This window comes from Cetorhinus maximus, chromosome 15, assembly GCF_964194155.1.
Source record: "Cetorhinus maximus chromosome 15, sCetMax3.hap1.1, whole genome shotgun sequence".
In the NCBI taxonomy this organism is placed as follows: domain Eukaryota; kingdom Metazoa; phylum Chordata; class Chondrichthyes; order Lamniformes; family Cetorhinidae; genus Cetorhinus; species Cetorhinus maximus.
The window spans coordinates 61695885-61711308 of NC_135893.1; the positions used below are offsets into that span (position 1 = coordinate 61695885).

General features: G+C 40.8%; 1 protein-coding gene across 3 annotated transcripts in view; it reads left to right on the forward strand.

Annotated features, from left to right (window-relative positions):
- The window catches only part of mad1l1 (mitotic arrest deficient 1 like 1), a 1010048-nt gene that overhangs the window by 442212 nt on the left and 552412 nt on the right, over positions 1-15424 (forward strand). For all 3 annotated transcript variants that reach the window (XM_078558544.1, XM_078558545.1, XM_078558546.1), the window contains exon 14: positions 6428-6510. In XM_078558544.1, the coding sequence (XP_078414670.1) occupies positions 6428-6510 (83 nt within the window). The remainder of the gene's footprint in view (positions 1-6427; positions 6511-15424) is intronic.

A 15424-nucleotide genomic window follows, 5' to 3' on the forward strand; every position in this document is an offset into this window, starting at 1 on the left:
CTAGTAATCAGGAGCAGGGGGACCCTGGTTGTCTTTTCCCTTGAACAGCAATTTACAAGTGTACTGATGTGAACTCTTGCACCTCATTTAGCTCAGATTTGAGATTGAACCAATGAGCCTTTGTCTATATAGTATGCTACTATACTATGCTAGCTAGTAGTAATAGTAATCACTATTCATTTCAGTTTAGGGTACAATACTGCATTGCTCAGATTGCAATAGATACACTTAATAAGTATCTTTAATATGTGCATGATATTCATTTTTTTAATTGCATAGCCTTCCTGTTCAAAAGTAAGAATTCTGTCTGTGGCATATTTTCTGTGTGTTGTTGATTGATATAAAAGTGAAAAGTGCAAATTAAATCCTATCCCTGTGTAAGAACACATAAATTGGCTCCCTTAACTCTTGTGAATTAGAGCTTGTCAACTTATCTTGATGAAAGACATCCTCTGGCTTTGAAGTAACTGTCTCCCACAATATTTGATATTGAATCATGTGCACCACTGGGAACTGGGCTGGCACTTTGTTTCATCTTATGCCTGAGTCTTTTTTTTATAGCATAGTCTCTCTGACCACAACTGCTTAATGTAACTCCAACAGCCTGTAAATACCTCCACCACGGCTGCAAGCTGCACAAAGCAGTTCTCATAAAGCTGAGCACTTTTATTAAAAGAAAAATCAAAGACCAAGGAAACTTGTAACCTTATGTGGGCTGTAGATTTGTTATTCGAAGTAGAAATTAATTATTTGACAGCTGCTGTAGCAGACTGATTTGTGCCTATATTTACTGAAAACACATTGTTCAAAATGAGTGAATTCCTCTATGAAAATAACAGATACAGTAATTTAATGAATGTTAAGTGTTAGTTAAGGCTGAGGTTGACCTAATGGATTCCTCAAGATTCTTCAACAGTTTAACAGGACATTGAGATGGTTGTTGGAGACCCCAAAACTAGGGACCATAAAAATAAAATAGTCTCATAAATCCAGTGAGGAATTCAGGTGAACGCTCTTTACCTGATGACTGGTTGAAATGTGGAACTTTCTACCACACGGAGTAGTTGAAGCAAATATAATTGATGCATTTATGGGGAACCTAGATAAATACATGAGGGAGAAAGGGACTAGAAGGGTTAGATAAGGTAATGGGGAGGAGGCTTGTGAAGAACATAAACTTTGGCAAGGACCTGTTGGGCCACAAGAAGTAGGATCAGAAGTAGACCACACAGCCATCAAGCCTGCTCCGCCATTCAGTGCGATCATGGCTGATCTTAGACTTCAACTCCAATTCCCCGCTCGCTCCCCATATCCCTTAATTCCCTTAGAGGACCAAAAATCTGTCTATCCCAGCCTTAATGATGGAGTAGGTTAGTTAGACTAGGATAGATAATTCCAAAGATTCGCAACCCTTTGAGTGAAGTAACTTCTCCTTATTTTAGTCCTAAATGATCAGTCCCTTATCTTGAGGCTATGCCGCCGCATTTTAGATTCCCTGACCAGCGGAAACAATCTCTTGGCATCCGCCTTATCAAACCCCTTCAGAATTTTGTAGGTTTCAATGAGATTGCCTTTCATTCTTCTAAACTACAGAGAATATAAGCTCAATTTACTCAGCCTCTTATCATAGGACAACCCCCTTATCCCAGGAACCAATTTAGTGAACCTTTGCTATATCGCCTCCGATGGGAGTAATTCGTTTCGTAAATGTGGAGACCAAAACTGCACTCAGTACTCCAGATGTGGTCTCACCAAAACCCTGTACATTGGTAGAACAACAACTTTATTTGAGTACTCCAATTTCCTTGCAATAAAGGCCAACATGCCATTTGCTTTCCTAATTGCTTGCTGCACCTGCATGCTAACTTTCTGCTTTCCTTGTACAAGCACACCCAGGCCTCTTTGAACATCAACACTTACAAACTTCTCATTTTTAAAAAAAAATTCTGCTTTTTATTGTTAATTGTTCACTAAAGCGAATAACTTCACACCTACCTATATGATACTCCATTTACCACCTTGTTTCCCACTCACTTAACCTGAATATATCTCCTTGGAGTCTCTGTGTCCTCCCCACAGCTTACCTTTCCACTTAACTTGATATCATCAGTAAAACTCTTTGTCCCTTCATCTAAGTCATTAATATAGATTGTAAATAGCTGAGGCCCCAACACTGATCCTTGTGGCACTCCACTATTCATTGCCTGCCAACTTGAAAAAGCCCCATTTGTGCCCACCCTTTGTTTTCTATCCATTAACCAATTGCTTATCCATGTTAATATATTATCTCCAACTCCAGGAACCTTTATCTTGCCTACTAACCTTCTGTGTAGTACCTTATGGAAATCCAGGTATGCCACATCAACTGGTAAATTGGTCTCTGTGCTGTACAGCCTCTAATTTTATTTATGCTATTGCATAGTATAAACTTTAGGATACAATTGATAGGTTTTCTTATTTAAACCATAGCATTATGTGGGGACAGTAGTTATCTAAGTTTGCCATTTATTTTCTTTTATTTCTTCTTCTCTTCAGAAGGTGCTGACTGTTGCTGAGGAAGAGTTCTACAAGCATTGCCACTTTATTTATACATTGCTTGGGTTCCCATTCTTCATATATGATTCTTGGCAGTTCCATCACAGAGAGAATTAGAGTCAACCTTAAACTTGTCTTTTATCCAATGTGCACACATGTGTTTGCAGCTGGAGAACAATTAGGAGCAGGAACCCTGACTGATTTTTTTTTCTCAAAATAACTTGCATTTTTATACAAGGGTGGGAAGTGTAGCATCCCATTACCTACTCTATGATTTAGCACAGATTAAGGTTTGACTTCCATTAGCTTCAGTCTGTGTAGTATGGTAACAGATCATGCAGTGCACTTTTCAGTTAAATTATTGGGGTACTTATTATGCACAGTATTAAGTATTTCCTACGGCAGTGACACATCAAAGTCTTGCATACCTTGAAAGAAAAACAATTGGTTTATTAATTATGTTTCTCAAGCCCAAGTGGTGGTATTGTTGAAAACTGTTGTAAGTTTGTGCATGTATGTGAGAGTTGTGTTGTAAGATAAGGACAGAAGCATTTAACTTCTGAGACATATTGTTTGCAAGCTTCACCTGTAAATTCTGCAGCAGGCTCCTACAACTATCATTTAACTCATAGTGCAACAATGTGGACTTTTGTTTCACTTGAGTGAAACTTGAGTTTGAGTGAATTGATGTGCCTTTTATGTATTGCAGAGGTCAGTATGTTTTGGATTTTTCTTCACTGAAATTACTTAAAATTATGTTTTTAATTTGTCTATCTCTCCCTTCACTTCCTCCTTCCCTTCCCAATATCTCCTTCCACTTCCCATTATCTTCTTCAGCTTACTCTTGCCCTTACAGTTCCCAAAAACCCACTCATCTCCCCAATTCTTCTCCTAATTAGATACATTTCTCCTTAAATTGTTTATATGGAGTATTGTCATTACAAGGGTCCACGTATGCATCTTCAAAAGTTAAATGTTGACATAATAAAATTAAACTCCAAATCATGACTTGGAAAGTAAGGCTTGTGGCAGCAATTGTATGCCATATATAAAATTTTAAAAGATGTATGTGTAAATTTCACCTGCATAGTATAAATGGAACAACTTCTCCCATCTAGCAGTGAGATATGATCTGTTGCTTGTTATATATATAATGAACTCTCTAGTTCAGGTTGTGGTAATATCATCTCAAGCTTCAGTGCATATACAAGACTGCTAACTTTTCAAGGCATTGAATCGATTTAAATTGATCCATAGTTTAAACATATATACTCAACAGCTGTAGCTTTTTTTTTAAACAGAAGGAAAATGTTTTTGAACTAAGATGTTTATAACATATATATTAACTTATTTTCTAATGTTACAAGAAAAAATGTAATACATTCCATCTGGTATGGAGATTGCTGCATATTTAATTTAGTTATTACAATATCAAATAAAACATTTTATAAACAAACATTATTATATAGTTTGGATTAAAGTGTCACCTGAATTTGTCACAAAGCTATAAATGTTTTAAATGGTGATACCTGTACATTTACTTTTGTGTTTCTGTCCTGTGCTATAGTTCTGTACATAGTGTTCTAAAATAGCTGACAATAAGCATTCTTGAAGCAATTATTTTGTGTCCTTCAGTGACACGATGAACAGATCTAGTAATCCCGTAGGTGGTATTCCTTTAATTTTTGCACTTCCTGCCATGAAGTGTGATTCCCACCCCCCCACCCCCCAGTATTGCAACTTGGCATCAAAAGCCCTGGAGGCAATGCAGCTGTTGTTTTTGGTTTCAATGTTAAATTTAATTTGGTGTGCATGTTTGACTTGATTTCCTTTATCACCCCTTCAGTGGATGGAGGAAGAAGCAGGCTTTCTTTCTCAGGCAACTGCAAAATTTAATGCAGAGGACCTGCTGAGATGTGAGAATTCTCTGTTGAGGAGTTTGGTGAAGTATTCATGCCCCCTTCCTATTACAGCTGGCTTATCAGTGATTAGCTCCTTTACATCAGTTGTTAGGATAGGAACAAAGGTTGTGGTGGGTGGGCCATGTACAGTCTTTAGCACATTGTAAAAACACAGACCTTGCTTCTCACCTAGATGTAGCATAGGTAGACCTAATGGAAACAAAAGGAAATCTGTGACAGTACTGATTGGAACATATGTTGCTAGATGGCAGTAGGAGGTGAAACTCTCTTGATTGATAGACTTTTTGCATCTTAAAGGCATTCTGAAATTGGTACATGCGCTTTTTGAGACCAGTGAAGATTTTAAACCCTAACTGTCTGGATGGCAGGGTTAAGTGATGCAATGGGATAACAATGTGAGGTTGGATTTTGGTGTGTCTGTCTCTCTGCCTGCCTGCCTTGGTGGCAGCATAAGATTGAAGTGCCTGTGATCATATGATGCTGGACATACCCAAACTTGTCAATAGTAACCTGTAATTGGAGTCTCTGTGTCTCAGTGGCAACCAAGGGTTAGAATATTGTCTTGCTGACAGGTTGAGGTTGAAACATTTGCCAACAGTGTGTAAAAGTTTTCTTAAATATTTCTGAATTCTGAATCATAGTTAGAATTTTGATATGTTCTCTCTAATGTTACTGAATTCAAATCAAGTTTGATTATTTTTGGAAAATCTGGTCATTATAAATGATCAGAAAGCAGTGTTTCGATATATGGTGCTCTGAAACACTTTAAAAGGTATTTTATACTGGAAGTGATGATTCGGTCTGATCATCCAGTTAATTTTACTTTGGTTTTTAAAAGAAAGCTGTGTGGTACTCAGTTGTGATGGAAAGCTATAGGTTTATTTCATGTATTTTGGCTCCTTTTATACCTCCAGTTAACACAGCTGCTTCATTTGAGAAGCACTGAAATTTTCCAACTGGCAACATTTCTAAGCAGGAACCTGATGGCACCATCTGCAGTCTCAATTCATTGAACTTAGATCTGTTCAAGGACAAGAAATCACAGTTCAAATAGACTTGGTTCCATTACATAAAACTACCCCAGTTCGGTTACCTCTGTTCAGAGAGATTGACCATTCTGCTTTCCTGAATTTTGAATCCTTTCAATTTCTCATCCTGTCGTCCAAGCAAGGAAGAGTGCAATCTTCTACAGTAAAGATATAGATGTGTCAATAGTTTTGGATGCAAGAACCCAAACAGCTCTTTGCACAGAGCAAGTTTAAAAAAAAACGAAAAATTGTGGAAATTATTCACACCTTATGGTTGTTACTCGACAGTTCTACCCTTTCATTTATGTTTTCCATGTTCTGTAAATAAGTGTATCCTGTACATAAGGTTTCATTGTACATACAGAAAATACTATGCCTGAACGTAGCTTTACCTGGATGGAGTGACACACTAATTGGCTGGGGAGATTTTTAAGAGTTATGTCAGCAATTTGAATTCAGCATTAACAATTCAGCAGCAGATTCTAATGGTATTAAAGAATTATGAATTGTAGTTATTGACGGCTCTCTCTTTAACTGTATTGTAGATCTTGTGTCATGCTTTGTTCTGCACTGATTAATATTTTACTATGTGCCCATCATGCATTCCTGTATTTTTCCATTGTATTTATATCAATAAATCTGTATGTTTTTGCATTGCTAAACACAATTTCATGACAGAGCTTATATTTTAACCACCGCATTTTACTTGGAGTGCTTACCTGTAACCCCCAAATTGGCAATACCGCAGCATGGCATATGTTGTTTCAATTACCTGCTAAGGACTATTAGCAGAGTGGAAGGTGGGAGAATGTTGAATTCTTGACTGTCATTTCTCTGCTTGATAAACAAACAGGATAGCGATGGCCTTTTTGTTTGTGGGTAAGCTGCATCATTTCTCCAGAAAAAAAGAAATTGATACATCATCTTTGTTTATTTTCACAGCTTGAAGCAGAATTGAGTGTTCTTCAGAGCCAGGTTGCTTTAACTGACCGGAGCATCACCAATGAGGAGGGGAATATACTGAGGTATGAGAACAAGACAGCAGACAAGGAAGACCTTTATGGTTACAGCTGAGTCAATATAGTTTGTTATTTATGGAGCTATTCTGTGTTTGATAGCAAGGTGTGCCTTTTAGTTAAGGCATAGTAATATTGTGTCCTAAACCTATATTAGCCTGTAAAACACTCAATGTGATGGAAGTACAGTTGTTTATTCAGATTAGTTAATGTTTTGTCTATAGTGCTTTATCAGAATGTAACCTGCAGGCATTTATCCCATTCTACTCCATTTCATTGCATCCCATTCAATCCAAAGATATTTGCTGTTGATTTCACCTGACCTCTAATTGATCTTAGACAGATCCTCAGCTAGTTAGCCTTTAATTGGCAGCAGAAGCTACAACAATTAGAGCATGTGGCTTTAAAGGGGAAAACTGGCTACACACAGCTTTGCCTTTGTAGTATAATAATGTACTATGTATTGTGTCTAAAGAGACTTGGAGGTTCATGTACAGAGGTTGTTAAAATACCATAGACAGATATGAAAAAAATTTAAAAGGTGAATAGAATGCCAGCCTTTATGCCTAGAGGACTAGAATAGAAGGCATTAAGAATCATGAAAGTCTAGTTAGATCGCATCTGGAGTACTGTGTTTAATCCTGGGCACCACACCTGAGGAAGGATATATTGGCCTTGGAGGGGGTACAGCGTAGATATATCAGAATGATAACTGAACTCAGTAGATTAAATTACAAAGAGAGATTTCGCAAGGTTGAATTCCCTGGAATTTAGAAAGTTTGGGGTGATTTGATTAAAGTTTTCAAGATATTAAGGGAATTGATAAAGTAGACAGAAAAAAACTGATTCCACAGGTTGGGGGAATCTAAGACCAAGGGACTAAGTCTAATTGTTAGAGCCAACCCTTTCAGGAATGAAGTTAGGAAAAACTTCCTCATGTAAATGGTGGTAGAAGTTTGGAACTCTCTTCCACAAACTGCAATTGATGTTAGGTCAATTATTAACTTTTAACCTGAGATTGATAGATTTTTGTTAATCAAAGATATTGAGGGTTATGAAGCAAAGGTGGGTATATGGAATTAGGTCACAGATCAGCCATGATCTCATTGAATGGTGGAACAGGTTCTAGGGGCTAAATGGCCTACTTCTGTTCCTATATTCCTATGGTGGAATATCCCAATCCTTCTAAACCATCCTCTGAGTTGCTACTTTTAAAATAACCCCTGTGAGATCCATTCATATTAAATATATTTGTCTTAATTCAATAAGGTCCAAAGCAAAATTCTGTGAATGCAGGAAATCCAAAGTAAAACACAAAATTTTGGAAATACTCAGCAATTCTGGCAACATCCGTGGAGAGAGAAACAGTTAATGTTTCAGGTTGATGACCTATCATAAGAACTGAGATGTTGGGAATATTTTACTTATGTAATTATTAACTTCCCCTTAAATGCATTTATACTATTCATCTCAGCCACTCAACATTCTAACCACTCTATGGTAAAGAAGTTTCTCTTGATTTCCCCATTGGATTTATTAGTGACTATCTTAAATTCATGTGGAAACATTTGCTCTACTTCTTGTTCTTTGTTCTTGTTCAATCTATGTATTGAACTTTCCTTCATTAAAGTTTGTTCACTGGGCCCTTCATCCCATTACAACTGAAACTAATTAGGTACAATATGATTTAAAATTTGAAAGATTCATCATTCTCCGCAGATAAGATCCGTAGCAACAGAGGAAAGTATTAATGCAAGTAATTAACAGATTGGTAGCAGCCTATTTTTAAAATTCATTTACGGGCTATGGGCGTCGCTGGCTAGGCCAGCTTTTATTACCGATCCCTGAGTGCCCTTGAGAAGGTGGTGGTGAACTGCCTTCTTGAACCGCTGCAGTCCCTGTGGCATAGGTGCACCCACAGTGCTATTAGGGAGGGAGTTCCAGGATTTTGACCCAGCGACAGTGAAGGAATGGCGATATATTTCCAAGTCAAGATGGTGAATGGCTTGGAGAGGAATTTGCAGGTGGTCGTGTACCCATGTATCTGTTGCTCTTGTTCTTCTTTACCATAGATGGTAGTGGTCGTGGGTTTGGAAGGTGCAGTCTAAGGAGCCTTGGTGAATTTCTGCAGTGCATCATGTAGATGGTACACACTGCTGCAACTGTTCGTCGGTGGTGGAGGGAGTGAATGTTTGTGGATGGGGTGCAAATCAAGCAGGCTGCTTTGTCCTGGATGGTGTCACTCATCCAGGCAAGTGGAGAATATTCTGTCACACTCTTGACTTGTGCCTTGGTGGGCATACTTTGGGGAGGCAGGATGTGAGTTACTCGCCACAGGATTCCTAGCCTCTGACCTGTTCTTGTAGCCACAGTATTTATATGGCTAGTCCAGTTCAGTTTCTGGTCAATGGTAACCCCCAGGATATTGATAGTGGAGGATTCAGCAATGGTAATGCCATTGAATGTCAAGGGGCGATGGTTAGATTCTCTCTTGTTGGAAATGGTCATTGCCTGACATTTGTGTGGCACAAATGTTCCTTGCCACTTGTCAGTCCAAGCCTGCATGTTGTCCAGGCCTTGCTGCATTTGGACATGGATTGCTTCAGTATCTGAGGAATTGTGAATGGTGCTGAACATTGTGCAATCATCAACGAACATTCCCACTTCTGACCGTATGACGGAAGGAAGGGCACTGATGAGCAGTTGAAGATGGTTGGGCTTAGGACACTACCCTGAGGAACTACTGCTGTGATGCCCTGGAACTGAGATGATTGACTTCCAACAAGCACAACCGTCTTCCTTTGTGCTAGGTATGACTCCAACCAGTGGAGAGTTTTTCTCCTGATTCCCATTGACTCCAGTTTTGCTAGGGCTCCTTGATGCCACACTCCGTCAAAAGTGGACTTGGGGTCCACTTGATGTTAAAGGCAGTCACTCTCACCTCAGCTCTGGAGTTACATAAGAACTAGGAGCAGGAGTAGGCAATTCAGCCCCTCGAGCCTGCCCCACCATTCATTACGATCATGGCTGATCTCGTTTGGCCTCAACTCCAATTTCCCGCCCTCTCCCCATAACCTTTCAACTCATTACTAATTAAAAATCTGTCTATCTCCTCCTTAAATTTATTCAGCATCCCGGCATCCACTGCACTCTGAGGTAGTGAATTCTACAGATTCACGACCCTTTGAGAAAAGTAATTCCTCCTCATCTCTGATTTAAATCTTCCACCCCTTAGCCTAAAACTATGGCCTCTCATTCTAGAATGCCCCAGAAGAGGAAACATCTGCTCCACGTCTATACTGTCTATCCCCTTTAGCATCTTATATCCCTCAATTAGATCTCCTCTCATCCTTCTAAACTCTAGCGAGTATAGGCCGAAACTGCTCAATCTCTCCTCATAAGACAAGCCCCGCATCTCTGGAACCAATCTAGTGAACCTCCTCAGAACAGCCTCCAGTGCAACTATATTCTTCCTCAAGTAAGGGGACCAAAACTGTGCACAGTACTCCAGGTGCGGTCTCACCAATGCCTTGTACAGTTGGCAACAACACTTCCCTATTTTTATGCTCTATTCCTTTAGCTATAAATGCCAAAATTCTATTTGCCTTCCTTATTAAATCTTGTACCTGCATACTGGCTTTCAGCGATTCGTGCATGAGGACACCCAGATCCCTCTGCACTGAAGCATACTGAAGTTTCTCTCCTTTTAAATAATAAGTCGCCTTTTTATTCTTCTGACCAAAATGGATATTTTACCCACGTTAAACTCCATCTGCCAAATTTTGGCCCATTCACCTAACCTGTCCATATAAGACCATAAGACGTAGGAGCAGAAATTAGGCCATTCGGCCCATCGTGTCTGCTCCGCCATTCAATCATGGCTGATAAGTTTCTCAACCCCATTCTCCTGCCTTCTCCCTGTAACCTTTGAGTTTATATATATATACACAAATATCCATTTGTAAATTTCTTATTTCTTCATTGGAACTTGCTTTCCCACCTATTTTGGTGTCATCTGCAAATTTAGCTATTGTACCTTCGATCCCTGAATCCAAGTCATTAATATAGATTGTAAATAGTTGGGACCCAAGGACTGAACCCTGTGGCACCCCACTAGTTCCAGCTTGCCATCCAGAAAAAGATCCATTTATCCTGACTCTCTGCTTTCTGTTGGTTAACCAATCCTCTATCCAAGCTAATATATTACCCCTAACTTCGTGTGATCTTATCTTGTGTATTAATGTTTTGTGCGGCACCTTATCAAAGGCCCTCTGGAAGTCCAGATATACTACATCTACAGGGGACCCATTATCCACATTGCTTGTCACATCTTCAAAGAACTCCAGCGAATTAGTCAAACACGATTTACTCTTCATAAAACCATGGTGACTCTGATGGATTGCATTTTGACTTTCCAAATGCCCCATTGCTACTCATTTAATAATGGATTCCAACAATTTCCGAACGACAGACGTTAAACTAACTGGCCTATAGTTTCCTACATTCTGCCTCCCCCCTTTTTGAATAATGGCGTTATATTAGCATTTTTCCAATCCACTGGAATCTTCGGCCCTTTTGTCCATGTTTGAACCAAGGCTATAATGAGGTCAGAAGCTGAGTGGCCTTGGTGGAACCCAAACTGAGTGTCAGTGAACAGGTTATTGCTGAGCAAGTGCTGCTTGATAGCGGTGTTGATGGCCCCTTCCATAACTTTACTGATGATCCAGAGTACACTGATGGGGCGGGATTTGTCCTGCTTTTTGTGCACAGGACATACCTGGGCAATTTTTCACATTGCTGGGTAGATGCCAGTGTTGAGGCTGTACTGGAACAGCTTGGCTAGAGGCGCGGCAAGTTTTGGAGCACAAATCTTCAGTACTATTGCTGGAATAGTGTCAGCCTTTCCATCGCCCAGTGTCTTCATGCCCTTCTTGATATCACGGAATCGCAGAATTTAAACATCGCAGAAGGGGGCCATTCGGCCCATCGTGTCTGCACCGATCTCATCACATGGAGTGAATTGAATTGGCTGAAGACTGGCACCTGTGTTGCTGGGGACCGCCAGAGGAGGCCAAATGGATCATCCACTCAGCACTTCTGGCTGAAGATTGTTGCAAATGCTTCAGCCTTATCTTTTGCATTGATGTGCTGGGCTCCTCTATCATTGAGGATGGGGATATTTGTGGAGCGTCCTCCTCCAGTGAGTTGTTTAATTGTCCACCACCATTCATGACTGGATGTGGCAGGACTGCAGAAGAGTTTAGATCTGATCTGTTGGTTATGGAATCGCTTAGCTCTGTCCAACACTTGCAGCTTATGCTGTTTGGCATGCAAGTAGCCCTGTGTTGTAGCTTCAGCAGGTTGACACCTCATTTTTAGGTATCCTTGGTGTTGCTCCTGCACTCTTCACTGAACCAAGGGTTGATCCTCTGGCTTGGTGGTAATGATAGAGTGGGGAATATACTGAGCCATGAGGTTACAAATTATGGTTGAGTATAATTCTGCTGCTGCTGATTTCCCACAGTGCCTCATCTTTGCCCAGTCTTAAGTTGCTAGATCTGGTCGAAATCTACCCCATTTAGCACGGTTGTTGTGCCACACAACATGACGGTGGGTATATTCAACGTGAAGGCGGGACTTCGTCTTCACAAGGACTGTGTGGTGGTCACTCCTACCAATACTGTCATGGACCGGTGTATCTGGGGCAGGCAGGCAGGTTGATGGATGAGGTGAAGTAGGTTTTTCCCTTTTGTTAGTTACCTCATCACCTGCCGCAGACCCAGCCTAGCAGCTCTGTCCTTTAGGACTCAGCCAACTCGGCCTGTAGTGGTGCTACCAAGCCACTCCAGGTGATGGACATTGAAGTTCCCCACTGAGAGTATATTCTGCACCATTGCCACCCTCAGTGCTTCCTCCAAGTGGTGTTCAACATGGGGAAGTGCTAATTCATCAGCTCAAGGTTTGGGTGGGGTTGGGTGGTCCATGGCAATCAGCAGGAGGTTTCCTTGCCCATGTTTGACCTGATGCCGTGAGACTTCATGGGCTCCGGAGTCGACGTTGAGGACTCCCAGGGCAACTCCCTCGAATAAGCAAACAGCTCTCTCCCCTCAAGGGCCATGCTGGTCAGTTAGCTGAAGTCATGTGGTTTCCTAGAAAAGACATGCTTGTTGACAGCCCAAGGTGAATTTAGGACCCCTTTAAAAAAAAATACAGGTCAGCTTCCAAGTGCCCAGATGGTGCAATGCCCCTCCATATTTTAAAAGAAAATATTGTCCTGGAAGATATGGTTCTAACAACATGGGTACAGAGTTTTGGATTACGTCAAGTTTATGGAAGGCAAAATTTGGAAACTAGCCAGAAGTACAATAAAATAGTCAAGTCTAGAGGGAGCAAAGGCGTGGATAAAGATTTCAGCAGATGATATGTTGAGGTAGGGTGGATTCATGTGGTTTTACAGATCTGGAAACAGGTGGTCTTTGGAATGGCATGGATATGTGGTTGGAAGCTCACCTCAGAGTCAAATATGACAAGTTTGTGAACAATCTGTTTTAGCCTCAGTTAGTTTCCCGGAAGAAGGATGGAGCATGTGGAAAAGGAGCAAGCAGAGTTTGTAGCAAGACCTGAAGACAATGGCTTCAATCTTTGCAATATTTAATTGGAGGAAATGTCTGCTCAGTGCTAGATGTCAGACTGACATTCCAACAATTTAGAAACAGTGGAAGAGCTGAGAGAAGTGATAGTGAGGTAGAAATGGCAATAATGTGAAAACTAACATTGTGCTTTTGGATGATGTCACTGAATGGCAACATGTCGATAGAGACAGGAAGGGGCTAAGGATGGATCCTTGGGGGACACCAGAGGATACAGGAGCAGGAACAGAAGCCATTACAAGTGATTCCTTGGCTGCTATTAGATAAGAATGCAGCCAGGCACAGTCCCATCCAGCTAGACAATGGTGGAGAGGCACTGCAGGATGGTGGTGTGATCAATTGTGTCAGAGGCTGCCAACACATCAAGATGATGGGGAGAGAAAGTGTACCTTTGCCGTGATCACATAGGATATCATCTGTGACTTTAATCAGAGCAGTTTCGGTACTGTGGCGGGGCCAGAAACATGATTGGAGGAATGGAAACATCAAATTTTAGGCAAGATGGCCGCGAATTTCAGAGGCGACAGCATGTTTGAGGACTTTGGAGACGAAAGGGATGTCGGCGATAGGACAGTAGCTGGTAAGCATGAAGGTTGCAAGGTTTTTTGAGAGGGGTGATGATGACATTTGAAGAAAGTCCCATCATCTTTCCTTATTGCTTTCAATATTGAATTTCAGTGTTTGGATATTAACTTTAACAGTGTTCCCTTGCTCTGTGCCATAACCTGCCTATCCTGTAAACTGGCTCTGATGATGGAAGTTGCAGTGTGTGATTGGAAGGATTGCATGATTAAATTGAATATAAAATTACTTGAGTGTGCCCCCGTTCTCTCCCCAGCACTCCTTTTCTGCCACCCCATCGTAATTGAGCCTGTTCCCAGGTATATAGAAGATAATCTATAATCAAACAATGATGAAGGCCCTTACGAAGACTAGAAAATCATACTTCAGATTTTTATGAGCTTGACGGAGAAAGTTTACACCTACAGTTTAGGAGGCTGAGGACAGAGAAGTGAAACAGCAATTTACTTGTACTGTATTCTCTACATTGAGAAGACTAAACACAGATTAGATGATTGCTTTGTGCAACACCTCCGTTCAAGTCTGCTTACTCGGCCCTGAGCTTTCAGTCATCTGTCATTTTAATTCTTGGCTCCACTTGCACTCTGAATTCTCTGCATTTGGCCTTCTACACTATTCTAATGAAGCTCAATATAAGCTTGAGAAACAGAACCTCATCTTTCAGTTAGGCACTTCACAGCCTTCTGGGTTCAACAGTTCCACGTCATAACCTTTGCTCCCATTTTTGCAGACTGCATCTGTTGGTAATAATTTTGCTATTCCATTTGCATTCCTAGACCTATCTTTTGTTTCTTTGTTTGTCCCATTACCATCCCCTTTTGAATTGTATCATCACTCCTTTCCTCATTTAATCTCCTGTCTTCCGCCCTATCAGGGACCTTCTCTTTTGTCCTTTCCTCGCCTTGCTTCCCCCACTTTCCCTGTTCCTGCACTTGCTTAAAAATGTTCATTTCTAACTTTTTCATTTCTGATGAAAGGTCATCGACATTAAGTTTGAGTCACTTTCATCAAATGCTGCCAGACCTGCTTAGTACTTCAGTGTTTTCTGTTTTATTTCAGATTTCCAGTGTCCACAGTATTTGTATTAGTGTAGCTTTATTTAACTTTAATGCAGATTTCTTCACTGATAACAGCAAATTCACATCCTGGTGACATTGTAATCAAGGAAGCACTGTAAATCTTAATGTACGACAAGAAAGAACCAACTACAAATAAATTTAAATACAGTCAGTAAATATTTTGTGTGGAGAAATAATTAGGAATGGGCTGCAGTTTCGCATTGGAATTAGATGCCTTGGACTATAAAAGAATATTAAGCAGAATAAAATGAGAGGGTGTGGAGGTAGAGTTGCAGAAGGCTAGAAGAGAGGGGAATAACCAGTGGTTAGACATTACAATTCCAGTAATCGTTCCTGCTTGTGTATCTTTAGCCTTCCTTGGTGTTGGCCCACTTTTACCCAGTAAAAGTTAGAAGAATTAAAAGCACTTTGAGGTTCTGGGTAGCTATTGTCCTAGCCCATCCGTCTCCCCACGGGACTTCCCCCCACCTCTTCACTACCAATGCCACCGCCACACCCCCAAACTACTCTCCCGACCAGCCACTGGAAACCCCCAGCACATAACAGAACTCCGGCCACCCCTCCGCGACCATCCCTCACACCACCTGTAGGACTCCCCCACCTCTCCACGGC